The sequence below is a fragment of the Nannospalax galili genome, unplaced genomic scaffold (genome assembly GCF_000622305.1).
Source record: "Nannospalax galili isolate Female #2095 unplaced genomic scaffold, S.galili_v1.0 scaffold1402, whole genome shotgun sequence".
Lineage (NCBI taxonomy): Eukaryota > Metazoa > Chordata > Mammalia > Rodentia > Spalacidae > Nannospalax > Nannospalax galili.
In genome coordinates this window covers 429630-442867 of record NW_008348453.1, presented here as the reverse complement: position 1 = coordinate 442867, position 13238 = coordinate 429630, and the positions used below count along the sequence as shown (strand labels likewise).

Genomic DNA, 13238 nt, shown 5'->3' with positions numbered 1-13238 from the left:
ACAGCAGCATGGACAACTCACTCTCATGCGCTTCCTGTGTACTTGGCAGCGTGCTGGGAGCTTTACATGCACTGTCCCTCGGGGCTTCAGGGAAGTGGTGAAGAGCCCTGATAGTTTAGGGGAGAATAGGAAGGTAGGGAAGCTAAGTCTGAGGAGACTAGTCAGCCAACAGACATAGAGGGAGAACAAAATTAGGGATAGAGACCAAACCCCTTAGGAGGCAGTGATCTGGAGCAAAGTGGCTCCACTGGGGCAAACTACCTCTGAATGGCAGTGTCTGGAAACAGGCTGGTTTGACTAAGGGATGACACTGGTAGCTAGCTGGTGAGGGATGCTTCTAAACATCTTATTACGCACAGAATAGCCTTTAACTGAGAGGTATCTAGCTTAAAACATTTATAGTGCTAAGGTTAAGAAATCCTGGACTACATCCTGAATCAGGAGGATCAGCCCCTGATAAGAGTTGAGGTCTTCCACCTTTAGGTGGTGATAGGAGCCACCATGGAAGTTCTTTTTAGTTTTGTTTTTGAAAGTCTTACTATGTAGCCCCAGCTGGCCTGGAACCTGCTATGTAGAGAAGCCTAACCTTGAACTCACCAAGTTGCACCTGCCTCTACCTCCTGAGTGCTAGGATTAAAGGTGTGTTCTACCTTGCTTGGCTTGGAAGAAAGTCTAAGGGAGGCAGAGGCCAGCAGGCAGATTGACACTAGGAGTTCCTCTATGCTGATCTACCCACAAGCAAAGTCCCGATACAAGCTGTTGGCTAGCATGACAGAGGCTGTTCCAGAGAAGCTGTGGCTGAAGGGTTACTAACACCGCTAGCGGCAGAAGGGGCTTTGTTGGGTACAAAGGCAAGAGGAGTGGGGACACACCACTAGAGGCAAGGGTCCCAAGGAGCAGAGCTTTTGACCCATGCAGAAATCCTGGTAGGACAACAGCACCTGCCCTACTACACCTATAGAGCTGGCATTAAGATGGGGTCTAGATATGAGGTAGAGCTTGAGAGTAATAAGTATCAGGACATACGGAGCAGGGAGGTAGCAGAAGCCAAAATGGCTATGTTAACATCCAGGGCAAGAGGGGCTGAGGGTAAAGGAACCCCTTTCCCCAACCCCCAAAGCTCCTGGGAACGAAGCCAGATGGGCTGAGGCAGGAGCCAGTCAGGGTCATGCCCAAATCCATTATGTGCGGACGGTAGGGGCCCTGTAGGCAGGGATGTTCCAACGGGGTGGAGATAAAACTTCCTAGTCAGTGCCCCAGTGGCCAGCTCAGCCCATTTCCAGAGATAATCACAGCCTCACCACAGGGACCAGAACGAGTACGCAGTACTGGCTAAATGGATGTAGTACCCAGCTAAGAGGATGAGGCAGAGTACCATCCTTTTTGAATTTGGGTGGCCTTTCCCTGGGAGCTCCACTCCAGGAGATATGACCATAAGGCCATGCCTAAGCAGCTGGCTTGGAGTTTACAAAGGCTCTGTTTACACTCTCTTCTCTCTGGTATATGCTGCCTCAATGAGGTCAGGGACCTCGACATACTCTGTGGTGCAGGGAAGAGGAGGCTAGTCACAGTGAAGGGTCTTGCCAGCTTTCCATCTCCTAGAGGGGACTTGGCAGCACCCCATGCCTTTGTCAGATGCTCAGCCTGGATCAACGTGGGGTGAAGGCTCTGCTCTTTATAGCTCTAGTCCTCTTGACTTTGGGGGAGGTTCTTGGTCTCTGTTCTGAAGGTATTCCTAAAGACAAGCACTGGGTCACCTCAAGGGAGCCTTGGTGTACAGGGCACCAACAAAAAGGCAGCAGTGGAGGCTCCCTAACCCATACCAACTCCCATGAAGGAGCATAATTAGCCCAGTGCGAACAGCTCCTCTGTAGCTGGACTAATGGCCTGTGGCCTCCCCAGAACCAACCTGTGCTCTAAGCACATGGCAGTCCCTCATTAAGTATGTGTAGCTGATGCTCTAACTCGCTTTGCCTTGAGTAAGCAAATCTGCCAAACTGCTTTGAAGAGAAAGCTAGGCCACTGCCATTACTCCTGCTCTGCGTGCTAGGGGGACAGTCAGATAACCCTCAAGTAGCAGTGTTGAACACATGATGGAATCACTGCTACAAGGAAGCTGGGTCCCTTTTCTTCATGAATCACCAAGGGGGGACACTTTAACTTTTAAGGCATCTATTTGTGCAGGAGGGCTAAACAAGAGGACAGTGGAGGCAGGAAGGGCCCCCATGGTCTCTCCAGACTATCCCAGGGAGGGGCGAAGTGGTCTGCTCTGATCCCCTTGGGCTGTGAGGAGAGCAGACTGGATACCCGTAAACAACCCTCAAACCTTTCAGCTGTGTATGTAATTTTGAAAAGCACACGGTTCCAACTAGGAAAACCCAAGGTAATTTACGTACCCATAGGGGTTCATAGCTGCCTCAGCTCAACCCCCTACATGAGGGGCCTGGCTGGTGATGCAACACCGTGTTCCACCAAGAAGGCTCACCTGTCTATTCCTGAGGCCTCACGGCTCCCAAACTCATAGCCAGAGTGGTCTGGCACCCATACTGCTGGGGTAGGCAGGAGGACAAACTTGAGGAAAGCCAGGCCAGGCATGTAATACAAAGTCACACAGAAATGCACGTGCTGGTGTATGTACACATGTATGTGTCTACACACACGCACAGAGAGAGAGAGAGAGAGAGAGAGAGAGAGACAGACAGACAGACAGACAGACAGACAGACAGACAGACAGTGACAGTCTGTGGAGAAGGCTCCAGACTCCCGCAGGGCTCTAGACCAGGTAGTAAGGACCTCCAAGAGATACAAATCCTCCCAAGGGGGGCTTGCTTCCCCAAAGGCCTGAAAGGAAGGAAGGCAAACAGTGGCAGCTGCTGGTAGACTGCCCAGTGGGAGCTTTGAGGAGGCGGCTACTAGTACTGCTGCAGAAAGAGCTGGGAAGGAGAGACTGGGCCAGAGCAGTCCCTTGAGTGTCTGCAGCAAGGGCACCAGGCAGCATGTCTGGCAGGTGAAGCTTGGCTCCAAGGTGACCGACATCAGGCACTGCCGAGTTCTTACCTCGCACATACAGGTTCGCAGGAGCTGAGTAGCGCGTGCCTGCTGAGTTGGTTGCCACACACTCGTACTTGCCTTGGTCAGACTCCTCACTGCTCTCAATCTGCAAGGCACCTGTGGGGACACAAGGGAAAGGGTCAACCATGGCCCATGCTGACTGTGACTTGGAACACAGAGGTCTTGACAACATGTGTTGCCTGTGTTGCCCAGCAGCTGCAGCTCACCTGCGTTACAGCCTGGGGCCTTTGCTCCTTCCAGGAAGCTCTGCTCCCTGATGAGCCAGTGCCCTTCAGGTGAGAACCAAGAGTTGTACCTTGGAGCAGTGTCATCACCATACAGACCAGCCTCTGCCTCACCAGTGGCTGCCACTCACCCTCAATTCCAGAGTGCCCACCGCTCTCCCAACAGTTCCAAAGCCTGTTTACCAATATTCATGCCCGTCAGAGCTTCTGCCCCACAGCCTACAGACTCCCAGACCAAGATTCCTAAACATACTATGTCCTCATCTGGTAAGAACTTGAGACACTATCACATACCTGGAGGGGGGCTTGCCTTGGGGGCCTGGTGCCCAGCAGCCTCTGCTCCCCACCCCCACTATCCCCTCTCATTTCACCCCATCCTGCTAACTCCACCCTTTCCGGCTACTCTCCTCAGCGTGGTCCTGCTAAAGTGCTTCGACCCACCAAGGTTTCTGCATAATTCACGAGGCTAATGGAGGCTGTAGCTCCCACTTGAGCCAGCGCCCTAAGGGGCTGCTCTGGCCGCAGACGGACAGATAGGAGCCAAGACTGGGGGCGGCAGTAGCTGAAAAGGAGGGACCCTTTGAGAGAATGGAGGCAACTTGGGTTTGGATCTTGTCCTAGCAGGCCCAAGCGGAAGAACCTAAGGTGGAGGATTATTGGCACTGTCCCCCTCCCCCAGTGAACACTTGAAAACTATTAGTGAAAGTACACCCGATAAGCTACCTGTGACAGTGAAACCCACAGGGCACAAGCACCACACCCCTCCCTGGAACAATGTGACAGACAATTACACCCACACAGGACAGTCCAACGGACAGTTAATAACCCCCACAGGACACAGTCTGACAGAAAACCACCTACTGCATGAACAGCTGGATGACACTAATGAGCTTCTTCCCCGACCCTGACTGACGATCACACCCACACAGGAGAGACAGGACCTGTCAGGCTCCACCTAACTGCACTGGACAGGAACCACAGAGGGAGCTTCAAGCCATGTTCTCACAGCCCTGGCCCACGGGAAGACCACTACTGTGGGTCCAAGCTATAGTCCCTCAGTCTGGCATCCTTCCACCATCTCTACCCAGGGCAGCAGGAGGGACTGTGAACATCAGAAGGCTGGGAGGTGGAGCTGGAGGAAAAAGGGATGCCATCAATGCAGAGAGACAAAGGGTCGGCCTCGCTCTGTGGTCTTGACCTCAGCTCTCTCCACTAGCATTGGGAACATCAGAGCACATGCTAAATACCCAGCAACTGCAAGAACAGTGCTGACCGGCATCCAACAGGTCATGTTTGTGGGATGGATGGGCACTACTATGGCACATGTTCACTCAAACAGGAGGGTCAGGTCCCTGGCTCGTGTGTGTCGGGGGGGGGTACCCTAATATCAGCTCAGTAGGGGCTTAGAGAAGACAGGAGGCTGGTGCCACAAGCCAGGAACAGGAAGTAGTGCCTGGCTGGGAAGGAGGAAGCTCACTGTGACAAAAGACTAAGTCTGGTCAGGAAACCCAATATAGACCCTGGGCCTACTGCACAAAGACACCAACAAGTCTGGTACCAACATCCCAATCCAGCAGCAGGGAAAGCAAAGAGTCAACATTGCTGAGTGGATGTACAAGGGGATATAGAGTGGGCAGGGGGAACTGAGTCCTGACCTCAGGGTGACAAGATGTCCCAGAGGAGGCAACTCCTCCTCCTCGCCCCAACTTCTGTCCTGAGCATTCTGGCCCTGAACTCTTGAGGGTCTACATGTGCCCACAAACGCTGACAAATACAGGAAGAAAATGAAGGGATAGAAACAGAAGCCACCATTCTGTTTGACAGGCACTGTTCATATCTTCCTTGGTAGGTGGTTCCGGCTCCAATTCAGAGAGGAGGAAACACACTTGAGAGACAGTCAAGTCAGACTTGAACCTAGACCTTTAGAAGTCCAAAGTCTATACTTTCTCACCAACAGGCTACAGTGTCCTGCAATGTGAAGGCAGCTTGAGAGACACCAAGCTAATAGGTCAGGTGACCTAGTTATGCCCAGGCCTGTTTATTTCCCTACTGCCATCTAAAACCTTAAGCACCTGAATGTTCCTCTTGTCCTGGCTGAGCTGGAGAGATTTAAGGAGTGATCCTCATTCAACTATAGGACGAAGATACTAAAGGAAAAGTCAAGTAGAAATTGAGGACCCTAAGGAAAAGGAGGTTCTCAAGGGAAAGGCAAGACTGGGTCACACTCCCAACCTCATAGGAAGCTTCTTCATCTACATCGGCCTTGGGGGACAGGCTAAGTTTCCCTGTGGGAGCCAACTGGGTCCCTTCTGTGGGGCTGGCCTAGAAGGCCTGGGCAGCAGGGCCTGCTATCCCAGGCAGGCTCAGCTAGTATTTCCACAATGCAGTCTTGGAATGGATGAGTCCACAGGAGGGAATGACTGAGAGTGGAGGTATGTGGTGGCTGGTGTTACTGGGGGCTGGAGCTGGAAATGAAGAGGCTGGAGAGGTTGGGATGGGGATGGGGAGGTGACAGACTAGACGGGATGGAGTGGAGGTGACTGACGGCAGTGGCGTGGTGTAGCGTGGCGAGATGCACGGACAGCATTCTTACCTCTGATTGGTGAACCACCTGGCGAGGTAATTTGAATGCAAATAAGATCAGAGAGAAATATTAGTACAAAAGGAAGGAAAGCCACACAAAGCCAAATCAGATAAAACATGAGAAAGGGCCTTAAACAATATGGAGAACTTGAGGCCTGAGTTTAGGCGGCGCAGGTGACGTGTGAGCAAGCACCAGGCTGGGCTAAGCTGGGCCAGGCTGAGTTTAAGTGAAGCATGTCCCCTGAGTTACTGGCCACTGGCTCTGTTCTGATGAAGTAGAGGGTTAGGACAGGTAGTGACAGGTGTCAGGAAAGGATTGGGCTCTTGTGGCCCTTGCTGGCTGGGCTGATGGAGGGGAAGGGGAAGAAAGGAGGCAGTAATCCCACCAGGTAGGCAACCCAAATCCCACAGGGGATATGACCACAAGTAGAGCACTTACCAAAACAAAATCAGGGTGTTTAAGCAGGCAGGAGATAAGATAAAGGGGAGTGTTCCCACAGGACCAGGACTCCCCCTAGACAGACCAGCCCTAGTACCAGCAGTGGAGGTGTGGAACTCAGTCAAATCACAACTCAGTGGCAAACCCACATGACCCTACTAAGGATGGAGGATCATCAAGTTTCCCAGCCTATCCGGTGAGAAACAACTGGCCAGCACCCACCCCTTGTGTGTCTGGTGCCTTAGAACCCTAGGAATCAGCAACCAAGAGGGACATACCCTTGCCCTCCAAAGTCAGGCTTATTTTGAGGCCTGAGCATGTTTCCCATCTAACAGGTTCCTTCCTTGAAGCTCAAGTCTCCTTCAACCACTGTTTCAACCAGAGGAGCCAGGAGCCCACAGGCAGACCCAGCTCCAGGTCTATCCATCTTTTGACTGCTTCTGGGACGTGGGAAGTGTTCAGGGATACACAACAGTTCCTGTCTCACTGAACTTGACCACACCCACCTAGAGAAATACTCATCTCTACGCAGAAATAAAGAAATGGAGGCCCAGAAACATTTATGGGCTTGTAAGTGAGGCAGATGTGGAGATGTATATGTGACTGTAGAGGTCAGAAGAATTACCACAGTGATTTTCCACATGTAGTCCAGGTCTTCAGGGGATTTCCTGAGAAATTTTTAGGGAGCTCACAAGATCAAAACCATTTCCACAATATTAAGACAGGGTATGGCGGGAGATGCCTGAAATCTCAGCACTTGGAAGGCTGAGACAGGAGAATTGTGATAAGTTCCATGCCAGCCTGGGCTACATAGCAAGACTTTGTCTCAAAAAATAAAATGAAGAAAAATTATTGGCCTTAATCACACTCTTTTTTTTCTCATGAATACAGTGGAGTTTTCTAGAGGATAGGCAACATGCAGTATCGTAATAGGCTGAATTTGTAAATAAATCTGGGAATCCAGGTGCCTTCCATTAAGCTCCAAATTAATGGGCTTTTTTCATTAATTTTTGTTTTGGCATATAATCTTTTATTTTAAAATTTTATATTAACAATAGCTTTAAAATTATTTTAAAACAGATTAGTAAATATTTAAAATCTTCCACCTTAATACCTAATATAGTAAACATCAACAGATATAATCCATACACACAAAAGTGCCTTGAGATCCTCTGACAGTTACAGTTGAGATACTAAGACCAGAAAGCTGAAAATCACTGACTTCCTGTGGTCTAGACCAGGGCAGGAAAGGCAGTGAATATAGCCTAACACTTGGGCCCAAGCCTGTGGCCTCTGCTCTTTCCACACCTAGCCTGCTGACCTCTCAGAACATACTTTGCCAGACAAACTAAGAATCTGCCTTTTCCATTTCATGAGACAAGTGTATGGGACTAAAGGAGCCCCAGGAGTCAGCCTCCCCAGGAAATTCATGCCAATTAGCTCAGAGCCAAAGAGAAATTGTAACCACACGTTGACTATGCCATTCTGGAAGATTCTAAAGGCAGAGCCAAAGTAGAGTAGAAGGGCAATTCCAGTCAGAGTTAGTGCTCAGCAGAATGAGAGGACACAGACATCTCACCAGAGAGGTCAATAGGTCTCCTGTAGCTAGATGCCACAATCTCTTCTTGAGGCCACTGGTTAGTGGACGTGTGGGAGACATGGCTCTCTGGGTCAGTTAGGGTGTTCTCTACAGTGGCAGCAGTTTGCATATGTAGGCCACAAGGTAGCACAGGAAGTGTCAAAGGCCCTATCTGGGCTTGGCAGCCTTATGGGCTAACAGCCCCTCTCAGGACTCAGCCCTGAACCCCACTTGGAGGTGATTAAGCTGTGAGTCTATCCACTTATAACTCCATTTTTCTGCACTTGTCTTCATTCCTCTTGGGCCCATCCTAGGTCTCAAGTTCAAATGGCCTATGAGGATACTGTGGTATATCACACACACTGTGGCAAGAAAAGGGCCTGTCAAGCAGAGCTCATACCTGAGCTGTGCATGTTGCCACACCTTGCTCTGGCACCCCACCGTACGTAGTGTGCTGTGGTTCAGGTAACAGGTATTGTGGGGTTGGTCAGAGGGGTCTAAGGAGGTCTAGAGCTCTAGTGGGGTACAGCTATTCCTTAGGTCCTAGGTTTGGTATATGCTCAATGAGAAGGCCCTCAGGTCATTTCCCAGGTCCTCGGTGCTAGTCTCCATGTGTGACCCCAGGTGACTCTCTTAACCCAGATGGAAGGAGACAAGATAACCACAGCTCCTTCTACTTCAGAGAGTCGCAGGAGACTGGGCAGTAACCAAGGGTAGGAAAGTACTTTGTGATTGGTTGATGATATGTAAACCACAAAGGTCCCTGTAAACAGCTGAGTGTTTAGGTGCCTGAGTGTACTCTATGAAGGGACGAGTCTATAAAAATGTGCATGGAATATAGCCTTAGTGCTTCTTCAGTGTAATAGGGTAAGGGTGGTAGCCGCTGAGGTCAAAGGTCACAGGCCAAGGCCAGGCAGTGGAGGGGAGAAAATCGTATTGCCCTGCAGAGGTGGGATGCCTAAATTACCTCAGGTGTCATATAGCTCTATTCAAAGAGCTGGACCCCAGGCCCATGATTCTTAAATCAGTTTCCTGGTGGCAGGAAAGGTTAAACTACTAGATTTTGCCTTTGGTGAGAAGACCCAAAGATCAATAGACTCATTCTACAATGAAGGATTAGACACACCTGTTCTATAGCTGGGCAGGGTGGGGGGGTGGGCATCTTGCCAAGCAAAGTCTGTCCTAGATCCTCCCTATAGTGTATCCAGCCTAGGTAAATAGGTGAGGCAGGGTGCCTCCTGAGGGAGTAGCCAGAAGTTTCATGGAGGCTCTCCGGTGGAAGAAGAATTCAGCGGAGGGCTGGGAGATGGGCAAGGATGGGTCAACATGGCTCAGTGCAAGTTGGGAAGTGTCAGGAGGCAGGAAGAGCTCCGGCCCAGAGCCTTTACCATAGGCCAGGCAGCAAGCTCATGCTGTCACTTTCTTTTTAATGTAGCTCCTCTGTAAGATGGGAAAACTGACACTCAATGAAGTTATTAATTTAACTGAGCCCACAGAACTTTATTAAAGGGGTGGCTGGAACTGGGTGAGAAAAAGCTGGACATGTCCACAAGGTTCTAGGTACCTTGTCCAAGAGCATGTAACTAACCATTCTGTCAGGGTCAAGGGGTATAGGCCCAGGGTCCTCCACTGAGTTTTTCAGAGCCTGCGTAGAAAATGAACAGAAAATACTGACATCTGCTAGAGCACAGATTCTCAGAGAGAGCCTGGAGGTAGGGAGAGCAATGTTTGGTGCCCTGGGACAGGAAAAACAATGGAAGGAGAGAAGGGGGACCAATTTGAGAATCATGAGGGTGATACACGAAGAGGATGTGGTTCTTTACTGGATGGAGTGAGCTGGGTCTCTTCCAGGTTTCAAGTTGGGGGAGGGGGACTGCTACTCATGGAGAGAGGGTCAATGAGAGCAGGGCTTGGCTATTTGTAAACGAGGTACTGCTTGTTCTGGACAGGGTGACATCTGGAAGGCAGACTGAAAATGGAGCCTAGAGCTTAGGCTAGATGTCTGGCTGGGGAGACCAGCAGGATTGCCTGCTGGGCAGAGACTGAGAGCAGACAGGCCTCTGGGCAGGAAGAACCAGTGCTTCAGGTAGAGGCAAAGTGGGAGTCAGATGCAAACCAGGGGTGGCAGAGTCTAAGGGAAGGCAGGAGGGAGTGGTCAAGGAGGAAGGGCCATCAGCCTCTGCTGTGAGGACAAAGAGGAAGAGGCCCGAGCAGCACCTTGTAGAGTGATGGGTAGGGGAGGGGTGGCACAGGGCCTGGCACACAGCAAGCACTACATAAATACTTAATGAACAAATGCTGGAGACAGCAGGCCTTCCCAGAACTGCTGCCTACCACAGTCAATGTCATTCTGGGGAGGAGTCAGGCCTGCAGGGAGGACCGTCTGGCTGCTTAGGGAGCCTGCCTAGACCTGTGAGCAAATGTAGAAGAGCTGAGCCATGCCGGCCACTGTTCAGTGCCGGGCAGCAGCCACAAACACTGCCGGACCGTTTCCTGCCTTGATTATGGCTGTTTTAATTAACTGCACTACAGCTGCCTCCATCTTGTTGAGTTTTAATTAAATTAAATGAGCTAACACTTCATGGGCTGTCTCAGGCGGCCGTGGCTGGGGCCGGAATCCTGCCCTGCTGGGTGGCTCTGCTCCCTCTTCTCCCTGGGCACCAAAAAGGTGTGGGCCTGATGGGAGTTTTGCTGGAGAGGGGCTGGCACCTCAGGGAGTGGTGGGAGCCTCTGAAGCCAGTTGGGCCTCCAAGAGGGGCAGTCCATATCCTTCTTGGTGTTGACATCACAGCTGTGGGCAGCAAAGTTTCAAGCCATAGTTGGGCACCCGCCGGAGGCCCACCTTCCCTGAGCCAGCAGGGCTTCTGGAGCCAAGCCTAGGGGTCTACTCTGAGCTGCTAAAGATACAGAATGCAGCCCAACTGATTCCAAGCCGCCTTTCCCACCCGCTCCGTTCCGTTCCCACAAAAACTGAATCAATTTACTTGGCAGGAGCCTCACAGGCAGATCGATCAATGGGGCGACACCTCCCTCCTGGTCACAACAGCATCCTTGTTCCCAGAGCTCCAAGCTGGCTTGACTGAGACATCCACAGGAGGCAGGTGGCTCTTGTGGCCAAGGAACAGCAGCAAATCCCCCTAGTTCCAGGCCCCTAAGGTCCATTTCAAGCCTGATGAATCAAGCAACATTGGCTCTGTCCCTGGCTAAACCCTGTAGCCTGGAGAAGCATCGTTTAGCCAACTCAGGCTGGGCTATGGGGAAAAAGAAGAGGATGAATACCCATGGACACCTTTCTCAAGCCTGCCACGCTGGCATGTCACACACGTTGGGAGGAGCCTAAAGTGTGGAGTCTGACAATCCCAGAAAGGTAAAGGAACTGCTGACAAGCACTGGCCATGTCCTCTTTGGCAGGCAAGATGTGGCCAACCCTACTGGGAACCCTCTTCTCAGCCTTCCTTAGGAAGTTCAACCCCAGGCATCTAGGGTGGGCTAGGGGTCTCCTTCCCTGAGGTCCTCATGGCCCCTTGACCCTGCCCCCAGCTCACCTGAACGCAGCTGCTTGATGCGGCCGTTGCTTGTGGCAGGGTCCACAGGAAGGAAGTCCTTGAACCAAGAGATCTCGGGGTCTGGATTTCCACCAGCTGCACACAGCATGGTGGCTGTGCGTGCTTTCTCTACCACCTTCAACTGCGGTCCCATGTCAATGGAGGGGAACCCAGGCGGCAGCTGTTCCTCTGCAGACAAAGAGTGATGAGTGCATTAGGAATGGACCTGCTCATCCCTGAAGATCTCTCTGTGGGCAGCTTCTCTTGACTTCCAGGTTAGCTAGGAACCATAATACCTTCTCTTCCCTACTCCTGATTTCTAAGCATGAGGCCTACCCTGATTCAGGAGTCAGAGTCTTAGGTCTCTTTAGGAAGGGTAGGGGATCTTCAGCAGATCCCACCCCACTCCTGCTCTGTTGGAGAGTTTTCAGGTCTGAGAGGCATGAGACAGAAGACATCAGCATTTATCTCTCTGGGTCCTAAGGAGGAGGATCAGTGCTCCGCTGACTGAAGCAGGTGCTATACATACACTGGGACTGGGGGTTGGGAGACAGAGCTCCCAAAGCATCACTAGCTACAACCCCATCAGAGGCCCTGCGTCCTGCCTCCACTCCCTTGTCAGTACATGTAGTCATCCCCCTTGGGCTATATTCCTTCAGCTCCACAATGTGGCAAAGCCCCTGAACCCTGGTCACTCTGCCCTGATAGTGACCCAACTCTGGTCCTGCCCCTGACTATTCTCTACTGTAGCCTAGACCCTTGGCCTTTTTTCTCACTCAGACCAGACCCTGAGAGTCATGGTGAGGCCTAGGGGCCATGTCTGAGCATGTGTAGGCAAAGAAGAAGAAAAAAAAATCTCTATGAAGATACTAAAAGTTGGTAAGAGAGGCAAAGTTCCCCGGCCTTTTCTCCCAACTTTTCCTAGAGTTGGCAGCTCACAGAGGAGTCACCTCCATGAGATCCACTCCCACTGTACATGGATTCCCGAAGCAGCGTAATGGGCCGGGGAGACAAAGCTACCTGCTCCCCACCTCTGAGGAGCACCAGGAGCTGGCAAGACAGGTCCTAGACCAGTGTAGAACACGTGGGACTCCTATCCCTACCACTAACTGCCACCTCTAGGGCCCCCTTATTCTGCTTTTGATCTGTCCATTGGGTTGAAATGCCCATTGGACCATGAGGACTACATCAGAAAAGGAACACAAGGCACCAGGGAGGATCTGACACAGAATCTGTATTCAGTGACTATTAGAAGCAAATATAAGTAATAAGGCCTAAACCACTGAGGCAGACAGGTACTGAGAACTATAGCCTGGGGCCTCCTTTCCCATTCTAGGCTGGTAAGACACTCCCATTGGAACAAAACCATCAGATGTTTTCCAGAACTCAGCAGTGTTTCTCCCTCAGTGTGGATACCAGGCATACCCAATGGGGGCTTAAGGAATGTTTGCCTTTTGTCCACCTTTTTGCAAAGGTGGGCTGTGTCGGTGGGGGAAAATCAGCACCTCTTTGTACCTCCCTCTTGCAAGCCTGGTACAAAATGAGTGTGTAGGAATATTTAGTTGAGCTCAGGCTCTGATTGTAGGGAAAAAGATTCATCTTCAGAATGGGGAAAAGTAGAGGATGGCAGAACCAGCCTTTCCTGAAGACTCTGGAATGACTGGGGCATGAGATGAAGCTGGAGGAGCTCCAGCCAGGTCAGGATACAAATCCATCTGTTGCAGACCCTCAGGTGAGCTCCACTAAGGTTCCAACTTCTAAGGGCGTCCCAAAGGGGCTAAGGCTCATGAGGAAAA

The 13238-nt window shown here is 51.2% G+C and overlaps 1 protein-coding gene across 8 annotated transcripts in view; it reads right to left on the bottom strand.

Moving 5' to 3' along the window:
• Positions 1-13238, bottom strand: part of Ptprf (protein tyrosine phosphatase receptor type F) — a 77849-nt gene that overhangs the window by 38556 nt on the left and 26055 nt on the right. For 4 of the 8 annotated variants that reach the window (XM_029569513.1, XM_029569516.1, XM_029569515.1 and 1 more), the window contains exons 5-7: positions 11443-11631; positions 5890-5907; positions 3058-3168 (exon numbers count right to left, since the gene is read on the bottom strand). In XM_029569513.1, coding sequence (XP_029425373.1) covers positions 3058-3168; positions 5890-5907; positions 11443-11631 — 318 coding nt within the window. The remainder of the gene's footprint in view (positions 1-3057; positions 3169-5889; positions 5908-11442; positions 11632-13238) is intronic. The other 4 variants (XM_029569514.1, XM_029569517.1, XM_008845371.1 and 1 more) reach the window with 1 other exon arrangement.